Below are 17,143 nucleotides of genomic sequence, written 5' to 3' on the forward strand. Positions count from 1 at the left end.
TATTCTATTGTTGTCAGACATCACACTTGTTCTTGGCAATCACAAAGCTTCACAGAAATGCTTTTAATGCATTTATTTTCTCAATTTAAATGTGTGTAGTTCTGTCCTTGAGATGTTCTAGTATATTGTCACAGATATGCTTTGGCATTTAGCCTGGGGGAATTCACACTGCAATTTCATATATTTTTTTAAATATTTGACAGGTAACTATTTAAATGCTCTTTTATTTAGATAGTAAATGATGGGTTGATCTGCATACGTTTTCAACTTGGCCTACTAGCGATGTGTAGTTTATCGGTCTTCAGCCAAAATAACCAATGTGTACTGAGGAATTTGAAAAGAGAGTACGTTCACAATGGGGTAATCACATCTAACATGGATCAAAAAAAATTATCTCAAATCCAGGTTAGATTTTTTATTTAACATGATCGGAAAGAGCAGATTTAGTGTTTTTATAAAAATTAGGACATGGGCTCTGTTTCAAAATACTACTTTTAAATTAGCCTAGGCTATATGACAGTGGTTCCATATATTCCATGGCACTCAAGTTGTGTGGGAAAAATATGATTTGTATTTTATAATCCATTATATATAAAATATGTGTTGACTGTGATCAAGGCAGGGGAATGTAAGTGTCTTGTCTGTTTAATGAACAAAATAAGAACTATTGATTTAATTTGCATGGCGCAGCCTTGTAGCCTAAAGGTTGCACAGACCAGTGACATAGTTAAACTCGAAATATATTATTTTATTTTGAAAATACATGTTATTAGTCTTTTGTTTGTCATGACCTGACTAAATTAATTAGTAATACAGATAATGGAAACACTTACTGAGGGATACAAAGTATATTGAAAGCAAATGCTTCCACACAGGTGTGGTTCCTGTGTTAATTAAGCAATTAATATACCACCATGCTTAGGCTCATATATCAACATGCTGGGCAGGCCATTATTTTGGCTACCATGGCTATGCCCTCATAGGATGACAATGCCCCCATCCTCAGGGGACGAGTGGTCATTGAATGGTTTGAAGAGCATGAAAACCAATACAAATCATGTATGCCATGGCCGTCTCAGTCACCAGATCTCAACCCAATTAAACTCTTATGGGAGATTCTGGAGCAGTGCCTGAGACAGCGTTTTCCACCACCATCAACAAAACACCAAATAATGGAATTTCTCATGGAAGAAGGGTGTCGCATCCCTCCAATAGAGTTCCAGACACTTGTAGAATCTATGCCAAGGTACATTGAAGCTGTTCTGGCTCGTGGTGGCCCAACGCCCTATTAAGACACTTTATGTTGGTGTTTCCTTTATTTGGGCAGTTACAGTACCTGTAGATTTCTTTGTGATGGTGTATATTCAATGGATTTATTAGCCGCCCACCCACATCGACACACCCCTACCACACTCAATGTGCCAGCATGCTTTCTGGATATGGTCAGGTTAACTCTTCTATAGGGTGGTATCAGTGGTCAGTGTGGGAGTCAGACAGGAGGGTGGATGCACGGCTCCATCGGCAGTTTGGCACTCCTCTATCTATGACTGTTGGCAGCTCTGTGAACTATGTATTCAACAGGTGTGACACCCTACCCCTCACTCTCTCTGTGGTTACTTTGTAAACAGGAAGCTGAATAGTAAAAACCACATGTTGAGGAAGGAATCAACAAACTGATTTATGTTAGTGTAACTATATTCAATGTAAAGGGTGAGCTCATTATTTATTTGCTTTTAATGACTCATGCATGAGCGAAGTTGGCTACTTTCTTAATTTTGTGTGGTTAAGTTGAGGGCCTTTAAAAATTATCTTATCGTGTTCTTTAAGAGAACACTAAGAACAACATGAAATGTAACATTTAAAGTATTATGTTCATGAATTGCAATAATTATTGTAGAGAAACATGTTGCAGTAGCCTATAATTTAACAAACTGTACAGTATGACTTCATTTCTTTTCAGACGGGGAATTAACCCATGTCTACCGCACGGTGGGGGTCTACCACGCCTTCCCAGCTCGTCCACTGCAGTCTAATCGCGTAGCCGGTCACTGACACATCTCTCTCCCAGACTCCCACACACATCCCGTTCTCTCACACGCACAACGGGACAAAAGAAGACGGAGGTCCGTTACAGCCAACTATTCTCTCCACATTTTACACCAAAAAGTAAGTATTTGTTTATTTGTGGGGTTATTAGATGTTAGTTAATATCAGAGGTATTTTGATAACTTTAATGACAGTCAGCACGCTACATAGCTAACTTAGTATGGCTAGCTAGTTTACATTTCTGAATAGAGATAAAGTTATCTGGTTTATAACTGAGCCTTACCTAAAGTAGCTAGCTGTAGCTATTAGTAATTTACTGTGAATAACATTTGGTAGGGAAATGTGCTATGCAAAGTGGAACTTCCCATCACATCCCGAAGTTATGGACAGCTGTCAAGCCTCGGGGTAGATAGAGAAACGATGAGCGAGCGCTATGCGCCTTTGTTTAATTTGGTGATTAGAAAGAAAGTTGTAGAAACATTTCCCCTCTGGCTGTACTTTACTATATGTAACGTTAGCTACAATAACAATAACGTTAGGTCGATTTGTGAAGTTCACACTTCTTGCATTGGATAGCTGACACAATCTAAAAATTGTGTTTTTCCTTTGCTTTGGCCTTGGTCTTGAGAGATGGACCCATGAATGTTGTAGCTCCAGGCTTGGTGCAATACGGCTTGGTGCAATACAACTTGGTGTAAACGGATTCTGTGTCCATGTGCCGCCTCCATTTTTCCTGTGAGCTGACAGTTGTTGTTAATAAACAGAGAACGCTGGGGACCCATAACAAGGTACTTAACCCCAGAGGGAGGTCTATACCATGACAGGGAAATGGACTCACAGATGTGAATATTATGGATGTGACAAATAGAACAATTTTATTAACGTTTAAATAGACGGCTTTAATCGGTTCCGTTAAAACATTGAGAAAATTCATAAAATTCCACATGCACTATGCATAATCTGATCCTATTTCGTATGACCGCTAGGGGGCAATTAAGTTCTATTGACACTTAGAAAAAAAGGGTTCCAAAAGGGTTCTTCGGGTGTCCCAATAGGAGAACCCTTTTTGGTTCCAAGTAGAAACGTTTATTTTCTAAGAGTACCACAGTCATAGGCTGAATTTAATCTGAAACCAAACAATTGGCCTTTAAGCCCTTTATAAAGTGTCCACTTACTGTTGTGTTCGATAGCGATCACTTGAGTCTGCAAGTGTTTTGGCCAAAATGAGCATTGAGACATTGCACACTCCATGTCCCAACTGACACTTCCATTTGTGTCAATTGGAAGACAATCCATTTGCGAGCATTGTGTTCCGCGACCTGTCTTGTGCATGACTCACTCGCTATGAAACACGGGCACTGGGGCAAAACGAAGCATCAGCTGATTTAGCTTGTTGTAGCCTGCCTGCTGCTAGCTAGCTTCAATGACAAACACATGGATTGAATTTTAGCTAGCTAGCTAAGGATGTTGGGCACTGCACTGATAGATTTGTCACTTATTTACAATAGTTTGACAGCTTGCTGATGAAGTTGTGGACATGTTCCCAGCAGTCAGTCAGGACCTCAGCTTGTTTCCAAAAGCACCAACTGCTTCATTGTAAAGTTGAGTCAGCTAAAAGCACAGCGTAGCAGCAGACTCGACAGGGGCAGAGCAGGCTGTTCGTGGCTGTCGCTTGCCTTTCTGTATAATTTTTCCAGCTTAACGACGATGATGTGCGGAGTGCTCAATATCCGTGGCAAATCATTTGAAAGATGCATATCTCCTACTAACGTTACAGCATTGTTGACCAGACCATGCGTGCGTCCGTCCGTCCATGTTGATTTTGTCCCCCAAAACCATACGCGATCAGGACACGCTGGTTGAAATATCGAAACCAACTCTGAACCAACTACATTAATTTTGGGACAGGTCGATAAGCAAACATTTATGACAATTTAGCTAGCTAGCTTGCTGTTGCTAGCTACACTTCCCTCGATCCTGACTAGTCTCCCAGTCCCTGCCGCTAGGGAGCCAGCCAGCTAATGTTAGCTAATTGGCTAACAGTACACTAGCTTGAAATGAAACTATTTTCTGTCAAAATTAGAAATGTGTAATATCTGAAAAAGTAGGTAGCTAGACTATTTTACCCGTATACATCATCATGCATGATGGACTCATCTTCTTGTCATGGATGCCATGCCACGGTTGCCCTTAGATTGAAGACGTAATCCGGAGACAGGTGTTTTCTCCATCTCTTTAGCTTAGAGGTCAACCGATTAATCGGAATGGCCGATTTAATTAGGGCCGATTTCAAGTTTTCATAACAATTGGTAATCGGTATTTTTGGCCACCTTTATCTAACTAGGCAAGTCAGGTTAAGAACACATTCTTATTTTCAATGACGGCCTAGGAACGGGGGGTTAACTGCCTTGTACATTGCACTCCACGAGGACCCTGCATGGCAGGCTGACTACCTGTTACGCGAGGGCAGCAAGAAGCCAAGGTAAGTTGCTAGCTAACATTAAACTTATCTTATAAAAAACGATCAATCTTAACATAATCACTAGTTAACTACACATGGTTTATGATATTACTAGTTTATCTAACGTGTCCTGCGTTGCATATAATCGATGCGGTACCTGTTAATTTTTCATCGAATCACAGCCTACTTCGACAAAAGGGTGATGATTTAACAAGCACTGTTGTTGCACCAATGTACCTAACCATAAACATCAATGCCTTTCTTTAAAATCAATACACAAGTATATATTTTTAAACCTGCATATTTAGTTGATATTGCCTGCTAACATGAAATTGTGTCACATCTCTAGCGTTCCGTGCAAGCAGTCAGGGTATATACAGCAGTTTGGGCCGCCTGGCTTATTGCGGACTGTGTGAAGTCCATTTATTCCTAACAAAGGCAGTAATTAATTTGCCAGAATTGTACATAATTATGACATAACATTGAAGGTTGTGCAATGTAACAGGAATATTTAGACTTAGGGATGCCACCCGTTAGATAAAATACGGAACGGTTCCGTATTTCACTGAAATAATAAACGTTTTGTTTTCGAAGGGATAGTTTCCGGATTCGACTATATTAATGACCAAAGGCTTGTATTTCTGTGTGTTATTATGTGATAATTAAGTCTATGATTTGATATTTGATAGAGCAGTCTGACTGAGCGATGGTAGGCAGCAGCAGGCTCGTAAACATTCATTCAAACAGCACCTTCGTGCGTTTTGCCAGCAGCTCTTCGCAATTCTTCAAGCCTATCAACTCCCAAGATTAGGCTGGTGTAACCAATGTGAAATGGCTAGCTAGTTAGCGGGTGCGCGCTAATAGCGTTTCAAACGTCACTCGCTCTGAGACTTGGAGTAGTTGTTCCCCTTGCTCTGCATGGGTAATGCTGCTTCGAGGGCGGCTGTTGTCGATGTGTTCCTGGTTCGAGCCCAGGTAGGAGCGAGGAGAGGGACAGAAGCTATACTGTTACATTGGCAATACTAAAGTGCCTATAAGAACATCTAATAGTCAAAGGTATATGAAATACAAATCGTATAGAGAGAAATAGTCCTATAATTCCTATAATAACTACAACCTAAAACTTCTTACCTGGGAATATTGAAGACTCATGTTAATAAAAAGGAACCACCAGCTTTCATATGTTCTCATGTTCTGAGCAAGGAACTTAACCTGTTAGGGCTAGGGGGCAGTATTGACACGGCCGGATAAAAAACGTACCCGATTTAATCTGGTTACTACTCCTGCCCAGTAACTAGAATATGCATATAATTATTGGCTTTGGATAGAAAACACCCTAAAGTTTCTAAAACTGTTTGAATGGTGTCTGTGAGTATAACAGAACTCAAATGGCAGGCCAAAACCTGAGAAGATTCCATGCAGGAAGTGGCCTGTCTGACAAGTTGTTTCATCTTGGCTCTTTTTATTGAAGACTGAGGATCTTTGCTCTAACGTGACACTTCCTACGGCTCCCATAGGCTCTCAGAGCCCGGGAAAAAGCTGAACGATATCGAGGCACCCTCTGGCTGTCACGACTTTCTTCGTCGGAGGACGATATAGCGAAATCGTCGTCTGAAAAGGTGGACCAATATGCAGCAGAGTTGGCGTTCATTTTCTTAATTTATTAAAGAACGTTGAACACGAAAAACAAGAAAACAATAAGCACGACCAATGACAGTTTTGCAGGCTCACAAAACACGCAATGCAAAAACAATCTCCCACAAATACGAGACAAACACACCCAACTAATATAGGACTTCCAATCAAAGGCAACACCAAACAGCTGCCTTCAATTGGAAGTCCACCCCAATTAACTCAACATAGAAACACACTCACTAGACTACACATAGAAATACATAAACATAGACCATAACTCAAAACCCGGAAATAATAAATCAAACGCCCTCCTAACTAACACACCACCCTGAAACACATAAAACAAATACCCTCTGCCACGTCCTGACCAAACTACAATAACAATTAACCCTTATACTGGCCAGGACGTGACACTGGCTGAAACACATTATCGCTTTTGGCAAGTGGCCGATCAGAGTACTATGGGCTTAGGCGCGTGCCCGAGTCGACCGAATGCTTTATTTTCTTTCGTCTGTTTACCTAAACGCAGATTCCCGGTCGGAATATTATCGCTTTTTTATGAGAAAAATGGCATAAAAATTGATTTTAAACAGCGGTTGACATGCTTCGAAGTACGGTAATGGAATATTTAGATTTTTTTTGTCACGAATTGCGCCATGCTCGTCACCCTTATTTACCCTTTCGGATAGTGTCTTGAACGCACGAACCAAACCAACATTTGTTATTGAAGTAGAAGTCCTGGGAGTGCATTCTGACGAAGACAGCAAAGGTAATAGCATTTTTCTTATAGTAAATCTGACTTTGGTGAGTGCTAAACTTGCTGGGTGTCTAAATAGCTAGCCCTGTGATGCCGGGCTATCTACTGAGAATATTGCAAAATGTGCTTTCACCGAAAAGCTATTTTAAAATCGGACATATCGAGTGCATAGAGGAGTTCTGTATCTATAATTCTTAAAATAATTGTTATGCTTTTTGTGAACGTTTATCGTGAGTAATTTAGTAAATTCACCGGCAGTGTTCGGTGGGAATGCTAGTCACATGCTAGTCACATGCTAATGTAAAAAGCTGGTTTTTGATATAAATATGAACTTGATTGAACAAAACATGCATGTATTGTATAACATGATGTCCTAGGGTTGTCATCTGATGAAGATCATCAAAGGTTAGTGCTGCATTTAGCTGTGGTTTGGGTTTATGTGACATTATATGCTAGCTTGAAAAATGGGTGTCTGATTATTTCTGGCTGGGTACTCTGCTGACATAATCTAATGTTTTTCTTTCATTGTAAAGCCTTTTTGAAATCGGACAGTGTGGTTAGATTAACGAGAGTCTTTAAAATGGTGTAAAATAGTCATATGTTTGAAAAATTGAAGTTTTTGCATTTTTGAGGTTTTTGAATAACGCACCACGGAATTACACTGGCTGTTACGTAGGTGGGACGATTTGGTGCCACCTACCCTAGAGAGGTTAAACGTTTGCTTTTTTACATGGCACATATTGCACTTTTACTTTCTTCTCCAACACTTTGTTTTTGCATTATTTAAACCAAATTGAACATGTTTCATTATTTATTCGAGGCTAAATTGATTTTATTGTATTATATTAAGTAAAAATAAGTGTTCATTCAGTATTGTTGTAATTGTCATAACAAATAAATAAATAAAACAATCGGCCGATTAATCGGTAGTGGCTTTTTTTGGTCCTCCAATAATCAGTATCGGTATCGGCGTTGAAAAATCATAATCGGTCGACCTCTACTAACAATAATGAAAATGTCTGCAGTTTCTACTGGTCATTGTTTTCAGGCTGGTTATATTGGTGCTAGCTAGGTACAAAGCTAAAGTTAGCTACCCCAGAAGTTGCGGTCAGACAAATAATGCTTTCTAGCCAACTGTATTGTAAACACATCATTCGTGGCAGGTGTTTGCTTGCTTGCAGACTTTTTGTACAGCTTTGACAGTGCTACTGATAGTAGTGGTGGAGCTTGGCTTGCACGTGCAAATTCAGCACATACAACATTCTATAATAGTGTTATTTGACATGTCAAATTAAAAGCTTATTTAACTGTTATTGTCAAATAGTGTTATTTGATGCGTATCTTTTTTGACACGCAAAGACCCACATGGCGTTCCATAGTATGTCGTGAAGCTAATAGCAGTGACTCTATTACTGTGTAAATCCGGTAGGGCAACATCTGAACAATAGCGCACTTGGTAACATTAGTGTGTACCGGTGCTCGACCAGTCGCGAAAGCCAACATCACCCACAACAGAGAACGGTTGATTGTCAAGGGCAATGAATCCCATTATCTTGGCATTAATGGATTTTGCCTTTGAGTTGTCTCACTGAAAATATCTTACTCATTCAAATGACTGCTTGACTTGTTGACTGCTCGATCCACACAGCGTACATTGTGGGCTAGGTTCGGAATGCTGTGTTGCACGTGTAGCGCAAAAGTTTATGTGGCGTCATTACGTCCTGTACCTACGTTATAAAGGTATGCACGGTAGCTTAGACATCGGTTGTTAACATTGGCGTTAAACTAGACATCGGGCCGATACCGATGTTGCCATTTTTAGCTAATATCTGAATGTTCACCGATGATATGTTCACCGATGTATTGTGCATCCCTATTTTGCACACCTAGTGTATGTAAAAACAAAAAATGCCTTTGTTACAACTATGAAACAGAAAGCATGTGTTGTTCATAACAATATGCAACCAATATACAACCAAGACACACAATAAGCAAGATGTGAGGTCAAATAAACAACGAAGCTGGTGATTGCGTTGCTGACGTTGTTTTTTGCTTGAGATGTAGTAGGGCCTGCTCTCTCGGTGATGACACTTTGTGCTGATAATCGGCCCGTACCATTGTCACCGGCTTACGGTGCTGTCCCTTTCTATCTCCCGTCTCAGTTTCATTTGGGTGTGTCACAGGAAACTGCTCAGTGTGCACCATTCTGTATTTTTTGCACTTAGGCCTCGAGGCTCAGAATCAGAAGAATAATCATCAGAGATGTCATGATTAATTTCTTCCCGACCATCTGAGTCGTTTTCATTCAGATTATGTAGCAGTGCTAACGCAGCATGTGTATCCATTCCTCTTGGTCTTCTTGCCATTGTAAATTACACACACTCACTGTGTACTCCAGGTAGGCCAGAGTAGACTGATAGGAGTGGTTGGATTTAGTGGACTGATAGAGGGTATCAATTGTGGACTGATAGAGGGGATCAATACAATAGAATGGCCCACCCTGTATGTACCCTATATCAAAGTAACTGCAATCAAGCGCTTCCTATAGCCATCGATGAGCTTCCTGCACCTTTGTACTGGCAGTTTGGGCCACTCCTCTTGTGCCAGTTGCTCCAGTTCTTCCAGATTTAAAGGGTGCCTTCTCCCAACTGCTGTTTTCAGATCTCTCCACAAGTTTTCAATGGGATTTAGAACTGGACTCATTGCTGGCCACTTCAGAACAGTCCAGAGTTTTGTTTTTAACCATTCCCGGGTGCTTTTCAAAGTGTGTTTGGGTCATTGACCTTATATGGAGACCGAGCTTCCTGACCCTGGGTCCGACATTGCGCTCCAAAATGCCTTGGTATCAGTGGAGGCTGCAGAGGGGAGGACGGCTCATAATAGTGGATGGAACTGAGCAAATGGAATGGCATCAAACAAATGGAAACCATGCGTTTGATGTTGTTGATACCTTTCCACTTATTTCGCTCCAGCCATTATCACGTGCCCGTCAAGGTGCCACCAACCTCCTGTGCTTGGTATTCTCCTGATTTCATGATGCCATGCACATGTTCAAGGCACACATTGCCAGAGGCAGCAAAGCAAACCCAAAACATTTTTACATTACATTTTAGTCATTTAGCAGACACTCTTATCCAGAGCGACTTACAGTAGTGAATGCATACATTTCATTTCATACATACAATTTTTTTTTCATACTGGCCCCCCGTGGGAATCAAACCCCGAACCCACAACCCTGGTGTTGCAAACACCATTGCGTTGCAAACACCATGCTCTACCAACTGAGCCACAGGGTGTCTCTGAACCTCCTACATATTTGACTGTAGGGAAGGTGTTCTTTTCTTTGAAGGCTTCATTTTGTTTTCTGTAGACATGGAAATGGTGTGCTTTTCCAAAAATATCTAATTTGGTCTAATCTGTCCACAGGACATTCTCCCAGAAGGATTTTGGCATGTTCAGGTGTGTATTGGCAAATTGCAGTCAGCCTTTCTTGGTCTCCTACCATATAACCCCTTTTCAAAAAAATGACATGCCCTCCTAAAACTGGTTATAACTCCAGTTCAGTTTGTGATATTAAGATTCTAACAACGACAGTGTGTTATATAGACATATTTAGAAAGTCAAGGACAGAGGGGGGCATGACTTTAAAAATGGCAGAGTAATAAGATCATTTGATTAATGAGCAGTCCAAATGACTGCTTTAGCGGTTCTAGTGTTAAGGATTATGTGCTTTGTGTAGTAGACTATAGTATCTGCTGCTACTGTACTTAGGCCTACTTTGTTTTTATGTGCTCGACTAGGATATCTGGTTCTGATCAATCCTGTCCTTACAAGTTAATAATGTGAGGGCAGATGCTGGAGATGAGAAGCAAGTACAGGGAGTGAACATTTAATTAACAATGGGCATGGAACAGGACAGGACCGCGTCTGGAAATGAAAACATAACGACAATAATGCTGACACGGGGAACCAAAGGAGGAATAGACAGAGATAGATGGGGCAATCAACAAGGTGAAGGAGTCCAGTTTAGTCCAATGAGCGCTGATGCGCATAATGATGGTGACAGGTGTGTGTAATGAAGCGCAGACTGGTGCCCTCGAGTGCCAGAAAGGGAGAGCAGGAGCAGATGTGACAGTACCCACTCCCCTCTAGGGGCGCCACCCGGCGTCCCACCTGGGCGAGCCTAACGGGCTGGCCGAGGCATGGGCGCTGGACAAGCCGGCTGAAGTGTAGAAGCCCGACGAGCCTGCAGAGGTCGTGGGAGCTGGCTGAGGCGTGGTAGCCTGACAATCCCGCTGAGGCGTGAAAGCCTGACGATCCCACTGAGGCGTGAGAGCTTGACGAGCCGGCTGAGGCGTGGGAGCCCGATGAGCCGGCTGAGGCATGACGTGGGATGGGTGCCTACCGAGGCAAGAAAACCTCTTGAACCAGCTAAGGCATGGAAGCCCGACGAGCCAGCTGAGGCACCCTCGGTTCCATTGGCGACAGCACCCGGACCCGACGTCACCAACAAAAACAAAAATATTCACGGTATGCCGACGGATGTATGGTTACCATGGGAACATCCCTTGGCTTGTTCAGTGGACAAAATAAGTTGTCGGAGAAACATTCAAAATGATGTTTCTCTCTGTGTGTTTGGCTCTGGTGTATAAAAGTCAGTTTCACTCAGGCTTTAGACAAGTGGGAGATAGAAGTTGAGGCTTTCATTAAGAGTCCAATCAAATCTCTAACCCAACTTTACTGTCTGGTGTTTATGATTTCAATGCAATAGACCTAGATGTCTTTATAGAGTGCTACTTTTGCTGTCTTTGTATGAGCGACCCTTCAGTGGTGTAGGATTTAATATCCCCTACTGCTGAAGTACTGCTGAGCTCACCACAAAAAGTGGGGGTTCCCAGTCTTTCCTTTTGTTTTGTCCTGCTACCATTGACTCTTATGACGTGTGGGCTAGGCCTATATTTAACTAGGAGGGTTGGATTAGCACACATACCTAGACCTATATACGAGGGACATGTTTACCACTAGTTCTTGATAGAAGGTGCTATGTAAATCCTGCCCTGCCAATGGAAGTGTTGGGGAAAGTGTCCCAATTTAGTTAGCTACTTCTCTTATTCTGTGGGTTTGGCTTTCACACTTCTCTAATCTGTGCCTAATCAGACATTACACAGGCGTCTGTCTGTTGGAATAAAACCTTTGTGATGAACATCTTCAAACACACACATACTTGCTCGTCCTCATTGAGGCAAGAATCAGTGTTAAATATTAGGTTACTGATTATACAAAGCCAGTTTGGTTCAAAGTTCAGAAAAACGGCGCAGCTTTTGTCTGGATCTAGACAGTCTATTCAACAGTCTATTAAAAGCAAATAGATAATGATGTTCTTTTCCTACCGAAAGCCATGGAGAATAGGCCTAAGGTCTAAGCAGTTAGACCATCTGTGTGTGCGCCTTACACTGTCTGGATGAACTGTTTAGCCACAGTTTGACAATCAGTGGATTGTAGCAGCCTAGCCTAGCCTACACTCAAGTTCAAAGGACATGAACAAAACCTTTAAAACTGAATGGGAAAGGGAACAAAGAGAGGGAGAAATGTGGTGGACATTCTAAAGAGTATTTTCCTACTACTAAGCTTTCAACTTGTTGTCTGTCTGTCTGTCTCGGGAGTCAGACTGTAGTGGAGAGCTTGATTGTATTATTCTTAGGTTGCTGGTTTGGTTTGGGTGTGTTCCCTGCCGAACGTCGGTCAGAACGCATTGATGGGAAGACGCAGTGAACAGTTTACTTGAAGATAGAAAGTATAAAGAGCACAGTATGCTCATGGGCAACAAGATGACCTTCAGCCTTGTATGAAGGGAGCTGCCAAGGAAGCGACCTTATAGAGCACATGCTAGTGAGAGACTACATCCAGAGAGAGAGAGCCCAGCTACGGCAGTCCCAGCGAGCCATTCAGGTCAGTCTCACTTAGCTACGTGAGCTACAAGAAGTAGTACAGCTCACAGAGACTCTCCGCTCCGTGCTGCCACCGCTCACATCCCACTCCATGGCTAGCCTCTCTTCCACTAAGCCAGCCTCTACAGAGCTCATCCTGAGTCATCCAACCAGCAGAGAGAGTTCTGCTGGCACCACCACAGCTTGTGATGGACAGAATGACAGCAGTGAGTGGCTTGCCCCCCCACCGTGGCCTCCAATTAGTGACGAGTCACTGCTGCAGTGTCTCCAGACCACCATGGTACTATAGCCCTCTTCTGCCTACCCCTGTCCCGGAGCCCAGACCCCACAATGTAGTGGAGGGCTAAAGTTGCTGTTTGTTTTGGGTGTGTTCGCCTTGGGGTGTCGGTCAGAACGCATTGATGGGAAGACACAGTGAACGGTTGACTTGTACTTTACTTGAAAATAAACAGTATAAAGACCAAATTATGTCTAGGGCTATGGCTGTATCACTAGGAAGGCTACTGCTTATACCACTGATCCATAACAGAGGGCCAGGGTTCTGGTCTCGAAGCACACGTTCCACTGTGCTCAGCGGGTACTTTTGGTACTGCAGGTTAGCTGAAGCCGAGCCCAAAAGGACAATTCCTATAGATGGCCCCATAGAGAAGTAATATTTTTTTATTCCTAAAAAGACACATTTGTTGTCACCGTTGTACCAAAAATATCCATAGAATTTTTCCAGTAATTGTCTTTGAGTCCGATTTTTTTTTTTTCTCCATCAGTAGCCAGGTTTTCATCCAACCTTTTTATGTGAATAAAATGTTGAATAAAAAATGTCACGACAGGCCTGATGGAAACAGCTAATTTGTCGGTAAACTTACCAAATGTCGACTGAACAAAATCCGCTAGACAAGGTGGGATCTTTTTGTGTCTGTAAAATTAATTATGCAAGAAATGGCGGTGGAAATGCTTTTATGTGCTAATATTAATTTGATAAGTATTATGTGGAAGTAAACTTGGAGTCAACCAATGACATGTTGTGTGGTCCTCCCACTACGATTGGGGTGCATACTGTTTATTAGAATACAGATGAATGAAGTTATGATGAACTTCACAGGGTGGTGAAAGTGCAAGTTGTTGCGCTTGATGATCCTTTCCAAAAAATATTGATGGTCTTTTTCTGGTGATGATTAATGCTTGGCTGCATTTTGACAAATAAAAATATGCTCGCTCTTTTTTGACAAATAAAAATATGCTCGCTCTTTTGTCGATTTAATAATTTCATCATGTAGGCTATACCCACACTATATATGCGAGCTGTTGGCTAGAGTGCACGTGCCAATACCAGTGGGCACATTCTCTATATGACACACATTTTTTGTGACAAACCATCAGTACAGTTGAAAATGCGATGGAAACCCATTTAACTTGAATTTTTTATTTAGTACATGGGAATTTAACCTCAAAAGTAATTGTTATGTGCACAACGTCATCGCGCACAGTCTTTTATCCGCAACAAGTCAATTTGATGGAAATTTCTCTGGTGGGAAAATGTGCATATTGTTTGTATGCGGATATAAGAATATTCGCATGAAAATCTGTTGCCAATTGGATGGAGACCTAGCTACTTGCAGCTGACGATATTAACATTTAATATTCATCCAATGTTTGCCATTCTTCTGGATGACACTAGGGGTGATACATTCCTAGACCACTGTTACTCAACCCACAAGCAAGCATACAACGCCCTCCCTCATCCCGCCTTCAGCAAATCAGATCATGTCTCTATACTCCTGCTTCCTGTTTCCGAATAGAAGCTAAGCAGGAAGTACCCATGACGCACTCCGTAGAGAAATGGTCTTCCAAATTGGAGGCTATGTTGCAGCACTGCTTTTCTGGCACTCACTGGAATATGTTTCAGGACTCTGCCGATAGCATCGTCTCGGGCTTCATCAGGAAATGCATCACCAACATTGGCCCCACAGTGATGGTTCGCTGCTTCCCCAATCAAAAGCCCTGGATTAACACTGAGGTACACGCTAAGGTAAAGGACAGAGCTACCGCACGCAGGCCTATTGCATCCAACAGCTACTGCGGAGGACACAAACGCGAACAATAAGTCCTGCTACGACCTCCCCCGAGCCATCAAACAGGAAAAAGGACAATATAGCAACAAGGTAGAATCCTATTACACCTGCTCCGGAACTGGACGCATGTGGCAGGGGCTACAGTCCATTACATATTCAAGTAATGGCCTTTGAGTGTGGACTGTATTATTATGCATGCAGGATGGACTGGTTACCTTGTGCTATGCTCCAAAATGTCTATCCACGAGTCTGGGAGTGAACGTATAGCCCTAAGCTATGCTGTTGGTTCATTGATTGTGCAGGGCGGCTTACAGTTAGCCTACAATTATAGTGAATTTGTATTTGATTTTCAATAGCCTAGTAATAGGGATTTTTTTAGATTTTCACAATTAATTACCTTTAGTTATACAGAATATCTCACCGCTATGCGCTTCCATCTTCTCTCTCTCTATTCCTTTCTCGAGCGCGCAGAGGGGCTTTCAGCAGTTTAGTGAAATGTGTTTTGTTGCGAGAACATTTTACTATCTGTTCCGCAACAGATTTCACTTAGTTTCCCAAATTAAGCACTGGGTAGCTGCAGAAACAGGGTTGGAGAGCCAATGGCATACAGTTTGGGGCAGAATATCACCTTACACGCAGCAAGAGCATTCTCCTCAAACAGTGGTTGATGTGTGGAGTGAAATAAGTGTTGTTATATTTCTTTCTCAGCAGCTCATATTAAGCACAGCTCAGCAATAAAACCCAAGTAGCCTACCCTGCATCTTTGAAAAACGGACCGATGGGAAAGGCCTCCATTTGCTATTCCAGTGCATACAGATGACATGTATTTTTCCCCCGGCCCTTGTTCCTGCCTGTTTGATAATGGGCTGTTCTAAATCGAAACAAATTTGACATGTTAGTAAAGACAATATTACATTGAGAATAGTCTGATGGGTACAAATATTATTTACATTTACATTTAAGTCATTTAGCAGACGCTCTTATCCAGAGCGACTTACAAAATGGTGCATTCACCTTATGATATCCAGTGGAACAACCACTTTACAATAGTGCATCTAAATCTTTTAAGGGGGGGGTTAGAAGGATTACTTTATCCTATCCTAGGTATTCCTTAAAGAGGTGGGGTTTCAGGTGTCTCCGGAAGGTGGTGATTGACTCCGCTGTCCTGTCCTCCTATTATCACTTGATGAGAGAACAGCTATGCAGCCGGAGGAATGGAACAGAGCGCAAGCTTTTTTAGTGACTTTCTCAAATCATCAATAGCCTATACTCGCACCATGCAGCTCACATGTTTTGATTTCTAAGACATTCTAAGGTTTTTATCATTCACAACTAAAGTTGCCAAATTACTCTAAATCTAGCATATAAGACCCGTTTCAAATGATCACTTTTACTGTCAACATATGCACACTCGCTCCGGAATGGGAAAATTACCCTTTCTAAGTTAAATTATATTCTTCTTACTATAAAATCATATAATATTAAATTATGGCACATCTTGTCTGCTAAATGAACAAGCCTACAGCCTATGGCATGGAGCATAGCCAGATAAAATACAGTAGGCCAACTCATTCTGTTTTTCTGAAACACATTTTCTTCATATCATAATGTTTCTTCAGACCTGACTAATAAATAAATAATGGATTATTTAGACCTGACTAATAAATAAATCATGGATTTATTGTGATGGTGTGTATGAAATTGAATTAGACTTTTTTAAATGTAAACGTTTCCAAAGGTGCTGTAATGAGCATGATGGGAGACAGAGAGCTGGTTTCAACAGCAGGGCGCAGTAGGTGTTTATTGTAAAGGACCACAGGAGGAGGCAGGTAGCTGGGTCCAGTGGTAGGCAGAAGGTCATACACAGGGGGTCCAAAAAGGCAACAGTACAGGCAGGGAAAAGGCTGGTAACGTCGTCCGGGAGATCAGGCAATAGGTTAATAACAGGAAATCCGATAGGCTAAAGTACAGGCAGGAAATAGGCAAAAGGCGTCATTAGTGAGGCAGGCAAAAACTATCATACACGGGAGGATTAAATTATGGGAAAAACAGAGCTCCGAATAGAAGTGTGTCACAAAACAAACAATACCTCACAATGATGGGGTGCAAAGAGCTGAACGAAATAGTGTGTGATAATGACATACAGGTGTGTGAACAGGTGATCAGAATTCAGGTGATTGGGGTCTGAAGAGTGAGCTGCGTTCAGGGGATCTATGTGTTTGAGAGT

The 17,143-nt window shown here is 41.9% G+C and overlaps 1 protein-coding gene across 2 annotated transcripts in view; it reads left to right on the plus strand.

Moving 5' to 3' along the window:
* Positions 1 to 1,982: 1,982 nt before the first annotated feature.
* LOC106573025 (CD82 antigen) overlaps positions 1,983 to 17,143 on the plus strand; it is a 60,141-nt gene continuing 44,980 nt past the window's right edge. The window contains exons 1-2 of one of the 2 annotated variants that reach the window (XM_014147625.2): positions 2,016 to 2,166; positions 10,326 to 10,358. In XM_014147625.2, the coding sequence (XP_014003100.1) occupies positions 10,351 to 10,358 (8 nt within the window). In that variant the 5' untranslated portion in view covers positions 2,016 to 2,166; positions 10,326 to 10,350. Of the gene's footprint in view, positions 2,167 to 10,325; positions 10,359 to 17,143 lie in introns of both variants that reach the window. The other variant, XM_014147626.2, reaches the window with a different exon arrangement.

The sequence above is a fragment of the Salmo salar genome, chromosome ssa16 (assembly GCF_905237065.1).
Source record: "Salmo salar chromosome ssa16, Ssal_v3.1, whole genome shotgun sequence".
Lineage (NCBI taxonomy): Eukaryota > Metazoa > Chordata > Actinopteri > Salmoniformes > Salmonidae > Salmo > Salmo salar.